Here is a 6,361-nt window from a genome sequence, read left to right as displayed (position 1 = left end):
CCATCTGCTGCGCTCCGCGGCGCTGAGCAGTGCGCACAGCTCCGCCGGCCAAACCCCCCCCATCTCCCCCCCCACCTTCCCCGCCCCCGCCGTGCGGGCGCGCACCCGGAGTGCGCTTGAGGGTCGCGCGCCCCCGCGGTTAACCGGGCACGCGCTCACCCGCTCGAGTGTGCTTGCGCGCGCGCGTGTCTCTGTGTGTGTGTGTGTGTGTGTGTGTGTGTGTGTGTGTGCACGCGTGTGTGTTCGTGCGCCCCTGTGCGAGCACTGGTGTCTCGGCGCCGCCCGCGCGCGGGGTGCCGTGTGCGCGTCGCTCACCGAAGCCGCCCCGGCTGCCATCCCCGCCGCCTCGTCCTCCGCCGCCCCGGCGGCTCCGCGCATCGAGCAGTCATCTCCATGGGCTGCCACCATGCCCGCGCCCTGGAGATTTCGGGCCAAGTAAGTACCGGGGTTGACTTTTCTCGTGGCTCCCCTTCTCTCTTCTCTTCCTGTCTTCCCTCTCCACCCGCCCCTTCCCCACCGGGTCTCTCCTCTCTATCTCTTTCCGCCCCCGATCACCCCCAAAGCCATTTCCCCCAACTCGAGGGGCGCTCAGTGGAGTGGCGGTGTCCGGCGGGGCCGCCTGCTCGTTGCTGCTGTCGGCGATACTGAACGCTGTCTCAAGCCGCCTCTGCGGTGCGGTATTCCGAGGGCTGAACTCTTTGGGGAAAAAACCATACACACGAGAAAAATCCCAACGCAACCCCATTCCTCTTCTCCCCTCCCCCCTTCTCCATTCCCCCTCTTGCTTCCCCCCTCCCGCACAATCCCCCCCCCCCCCCCCCCCCTGATACTGAACTCTGTAGGGAGCTGGCGAGCAGCAGCATGCAGTCATCACAGAGGGGTTTCCAGGGCGGGGATTTGCAAACCTTGCAACACAGGCCACGCTACAAACTTTATCTTCTCTACCTCCCACCCATCCCCCCACCCGCCCCCTCTCTTTTTTTTTTTTTTTTTTTTTTTCAAGGAAAAGGAGAAAGGAGGAGGGTGGGAAGATTGTATTTGCCTCCTTTGCTAGCCGTAATTGAATTAAACTTGTAAAATGCCTGGGAGTTTAACACTGACCAGGCAGGTTTTCAATGCCTTTTTTTTTTTTTTTTTTTTTTTTTTCCCCTACAAAGAACTGCCAGTTAATGGATGAATGGATCTGATCGAGACGAGAAAAAATATGCTAGATACATGCCTTTGAATGAGATTTTTGCTGCCTTTTTGCAGTGAAGCCTTTTGCTTTGAGTAATTCCCATCCTGCTGACGTCTGGTCAGAATTAGAGAGATTCGCCGAGACTTCCGATTCCTTGCTGCATGACTGCCTTTGCTGCAAGTGCTAGATTTGCAGCCTTGAACCTGGAGCCACAGGAGATGGCTTACAGTGACGAGACTTACTGGTTTTTAAGATGCGTTCCTCCAAACCAGAGTTGTGGCATGAGAAATGGAGCTCTGAGGTGGACGATAGAAAATGCAAGCTTGCTTCACGACCCCAGCATTTAAGCCCAGATGATTTATTAGTCTTCCCTTACCAACACACACAATGCATATATTTTCCCTGTTCATGTTGCTTTTAGTCTAGCTGAACTAGAAGAAAGCCACAAGTAGTCAGAAAGACTGCAAGACGGAATCTAAATAGGATTTGTTTCCAGCTAGATGCAATTTGGGTATTAAATCAGCAACGTAGGTCACTGGTAGGGTTTCCCCCCAGTTCTCCTTGGCTTTTAATCAGCCTGCGTGTCTTCTCCCCTAAAGGATAAAGAACACTGACAGCCATTGCTGCTTATGATCAGTAACTCTGATGCTTGGAGTGTTGGCAATGAGATATTTCCATGAGACCTATTTAGATCTCTCCACTTCTACCAGGCTGGTTTTGCAGAACACTGGGAATAAGCGGTATGTCAGATATGGCTGAGGCTCCGAAGATGATCCGCATGTTTTACGTTTTTCACAAATTTGGGGTGAGTGGTTAAAACATTTCCTTTAAGTGTGAATGTATGTGTGTGTGTGTGACTGCATGTGTAAGAAATTAAGACCTCTGCTTGGTAGCCAGCTCTGTTACATAGTGTATAACTAGATTCCAATCAATTAAGGTGATTTATTTATATAAAGATACAAAATTTCTCTCACTGAAAAGATCTGTTAGGTGGATTGAGTAGGAGGTTAATGTGTTTAATCTCATTACTGAAGAATTCTGCCACAAAAGTCCTCTTCGGTGTGTGTGTGTGTATCTGTGTGTGTGTGTGTGTATCTGTGTGCATGGATGGGTGTGTGCATATATGTTTGGTAAATGTATAGATAAAATAAAACCACATAAAAGAGTAAAGATAGAGGTGATTTGGAGAAACTGTCAGCATCCTCTCTGTTGAAGTAGGCTGCTGTTTTCAGCACTGAGCATTTTTTTTTTGGCTTCCTACCATGGCTTTTCCACCACTGGTTAAAAATCGAGGTAGCACTTGACTCTGTAGAAACGGGGAAGACCTCAGTGCGCTGTTCACCGTGGAGGTTCTGAAGGGAAAGGGGAGCTGGGTAATAGAGGAGGTGGGAAACCTCGTAAAATGGTGCTTCTTTTCTCTTAAATTAGAACCGTGAAACTGAACTGACAGCCATTTTATGTATATTTATGGGGCTGATTGTGAAAAAGAAATCCACTGAAACACTGAGATCTACCACATACGAGTAGAACCAGAGCAATTCCTACTGCAACCTCACCTTTTTAAGCACCACAGGCATTTGACTCACGAGAGTTGTGCATCAACCTTCTAATCAATGCATGTCACCCAGTTTTCACAAGTGTGGGAATTAGAAGGGACAGGGAAATCAGCAGTAGCAATCCATTCTCCACCCCACTGAAGGTGGATATAAACTTTGTGTCCACTTTGAATTTTATGAGGTTACGCTATTATGTTGCTTTCTTTTTTTCTCCTTACCCATACAGGAAGTAAAATGTACGCTTGCTGCTCCACAGTAACTTTGGAACAGGACCTCAACAAAAAAATGCATATCTGGATGCTGCAGACAATCGTGTTTGCTTTAACATCGCTAGTCCTTTCGTGGGCAGAAAGCATCGAGTATTATGGGGAAATCTGTGATAATGCATGTCCTTGTGAGGAGAAGGACGGCATCTTAACAGTGAGTTGTGAAAACAGAGGGATTATCAGCCTTTTTGAAATCAGTCCACCAAGGTTCCCTGTCTACCACCTCTTGTTGTCTGGAAACCTTTTGAACAGGTTATACCCAAACCAGTTTGTCAATTACACAGGGGCTTCAATTTTGCACCTGGGGAGCAATGATATTCAAGACATTGAAACTGGGGCCTTTCATGGTCTGAGAGGTTTGAGGAGACTGCATTTGAACAACAACAAGCTGGAACTTCTACGGGATGACACCTTCCTTGGGCTAGAGAGTTTGGAATACCTACAGGTTGATTACAATTATATTAGTATCATTGAACCTAATGCCTTCAGCAAACTTCACTTGCTGCAGGTGCTGATCCTCAATGACAACCTCCTCTCCAGTTTGCCCAACAACATTTTCCGTTTTGTGCCCTTAACTCACCTGGACCTGAGGGGTAACCGGCTGAAGCTATTGCCCTATATTGGCCTCCTGCAGCACATGGATAAAGTGGTGGAGCTGCAGCTGGAGGAAAACCCGTGGAATTGTTCTTGTGAGCTGATTGCTCTAAAGGATTGGCTGGACAGCATCTCCTACTCCGCACTGGTGGGAGATGTGGTTTGTGAGACTCCTTTCCGCCTGCATGGTCGAGACTTGGATGAAGTCTCCAAACAGGAGCTTTGTCCCAGGAGACTCATCTCGGATTATGAAATGAGGCCGCAGACACCACTGAGCACTACAGGGTATTTCCACACCACCCCAGCCTCAGTCAACTCTGTGGCCACTTCTTCTTCAGCTGTTTACAAATCCCCTCTGAAGCCCCCCAAAGGGACGCGCCAACCCAACAAGACGAGGGTGCGACCCACCTCCCGTCTGCCCTCAAAAGACCTGGGATACAGCAACTACGGCCCCAGCATCGCCTACCAGACCAAATCCCCGGTGCCTTTGGAGTGCCCCACTGCCTGCACTTGCAACTTGCAGATTTCTGACCTGGGCCTCAATGTCAACTGTCAGGAGAGAAAGATCGAGAGCATTTCTGAGCTACAGCCCAAGCCCTACAATCCTAAGAAGATGTACCTGACAGAAAACTACATTGCCCTGGTACGCAGGGCAGATTTTGTGGATGCCACTGGGCTGGATTTGCTGCACTTGGGCAATAATCGGATCTCGGTCATTCAGGACCGAGCTTTTGGGGATTTAACTAATTTGCGAAGGCTGTACCTGAATGGGAACCGAATTGAGCGGCTAAGCCCAGAGCTGTTCTACGGGCTGCAAAGTCTGCAGTACCTCTTCCTGCAGTACAATGTCATCCGGGAGATAGAGGCAGGCACCTTTGAGCCTGTACCCAACCTTCAGCTCTTATTTTTGAACAACAACCTCCTCAGATCTTTGCCTGGGAACATTTTTTCTGGTCTCTCTCTCTACAGGCTGAGCCTACGGAGCAACCACTTCTCCTACCTGCCAGTGAGCGGGGTGCTGGACCAGCTGAAATCCCTGCTGCAGATCGATCTGCACGACAACCCGTGGGACTGCACCTGCGACGTGGTCGGCATGAAGCTGTGGCTGGAGCAGCTCAACACCGGTGTCCTGGTGGACCAGGTCATCTGCGAGTCCCCGAAGAAGTTCTCCCAGAGCGACATGCGAGCCGTTCGGGCTGAGCTGCTGTGCCCCGACTACTCCGACATCGTCGTCTCCACGCCCACGCCGTCCCCGGGCCAACTGCCGGCCAGGACCACCCCTTCCTCCTCCACCGTGCGCCTCAACGGCACGGCGGCAGCGGGCGGCACAGCGGCGGGCGGCGGGGGCGGCTCCTCGGTGCCGCTCTCGGTGCTGATCCTCAGCTTGCTGCTGGTTTTCATCATGTCCGTCTTCGTGGCGGCGGGGCTCTTCGTGCTGGTGATGAAGCGCCGCAAGAAGGGCCAGGGCGACCACGCCAGCGCCAACAACTCCGACGTCAGCTCTTTCAACATGCAGTACAGCGTCTACAGCGGCGGCCACCACCAGCACCACCACCACCCGCACCTCCAGCAGCACCCACCCCGCGGCGGCGGCGGGGTCGGGGGGGGCGCGGCGCTGCCCAAAGTAAAAACCCCGGCTGGCCATGTTTACGAGTACATCCCGCACCCACTGGGCCACATGTGCAAGAACCCCATCTACCGCTCCCGGGAGGGCAACGCAGGCGAGGATTACAAAGACCTCCACGAGCTCAAGGTCACCTACAGCAGCCACCCCCTGACCCCTGCGGGGGGAGCGCCGCCGCCCCCACCGCCCCCACCAGCTCCAAGCGGGGAGGACGCGCCCGGGCGCAGCCCCGCGTATAGTGTGAGCACCATCGAGCCGCGGGAGGAGCTGCTCTCCCCGGTGCAAGACGCCGACCGCTTTTACAGGGGCATTTTGGAGCCCGACAAACACTCTTCCTCCTCCGCGCTGGGCACACCCGGCTCCACCCTCCCCGACTTCCCCAAGCTCCCCGCTGCCTACACCTATTCCCCCAACTATGACCTTAGGCGTGCCCACCAGTATTTGCACCCGGGGCCGGGGGACAGTAGGCTCCGGGAGACGGTGCTCTACAGCCCCCCGAGTACTGTCTATGTAGAGCCCAACAGGAACGAGTACCTGGAGCTAAAAGCAAAACTAAATGCAGAACCGGACTACCTCGAAGTGCTGGAAAAACAGACCACATTCAGCCAGTTCTGAGAAACAGTGCTCTTCCCCTTCCCTGCCAACCATAGCAGCTCCTTCTCTAGAGTATTTGTATTTAATAACCACATGCAAAACAAAGAAACGTAAATGCTGACCTCCCCTTGCCCCGCCTCGCCCCCTCTTTTTTCTCTCTTTAATTCATTTTATTGTAGGGTGAAGTGCCTTGGCACAAGATTTTTCAGCTTTGGGGAATGATTCTGAAACAGTGTGCTGTTTTGTTGGGTATTATTTTACTTTTTTTCTTTATTTTCAGATTATTTTTTTTTTTTCATTTTCTTTTTCTTCCTTTTTTTACTTTGTCTTTTACTCTGTTAGGAAATAGAAAACCACCTATTGTGTAAAATGGACACAGTACTGGCATTGTACATGTGTCCATGTGTGCTTGGGGAAGGTAACAGGAGGGTCTTGTCAATTCATATTCAGATTACAAGTAAAAAAGTCTCAATCGATTTCTTCCTCCTTTCCTTTTCCTTTCCTTTTCCTTTCCTTTCCATTCCCTTATACTTTCCTTTCCATTCCTATT

General features: G+C 51.5%; 1 protein-coding gene across 1 annotated transcript; it reads left to right on the top strand.

Annotated features, from left to right (window-relative positions):
* Positions 1-345: 345 nt before the first annotated feature.
* Positions 346-6,332, top strand: SLITRK5 (SLIT and NTRK like family member 5). The gene is made up of 3 exons (XM_015851539.2): positions 346-435; positions 1,888-1,982; positions 2,960-6,332. The coding sequence occupies exon 3, from the start codon at positions 2,968-2,970 to the stop codon at positions 5,830-5,832; it is 2,865 nt and encodes a 954-aa protein (XP_015707025.1). The 5' UTR covers positions 346-435; positions 1,888-1,982; positions 2,960-2,967; the 3' UTR covers positions 5,833-6,332.
* Positions 6,333-6,361: the final 29 nt, after the last annotated feature.

This window comes from Coturnix japonica, chromosome 1 (assembly GCF_001577835.2).
Source record: "Coturnix japonica isolate 7356 chromosome 1, Coturnix japonica 2.1, whole genome shotgun sequence".
Lineage (NCBI taxonomy): Eukaryota > Metazoa > Chordata > Aves > Galliformes > Phasianidae > Coturnix > Coturnix japonica.
Note: the sequence above shows the minus strand (reverse complement) of the source record. Positions and strands in the feature narration are given on the sequence as shown.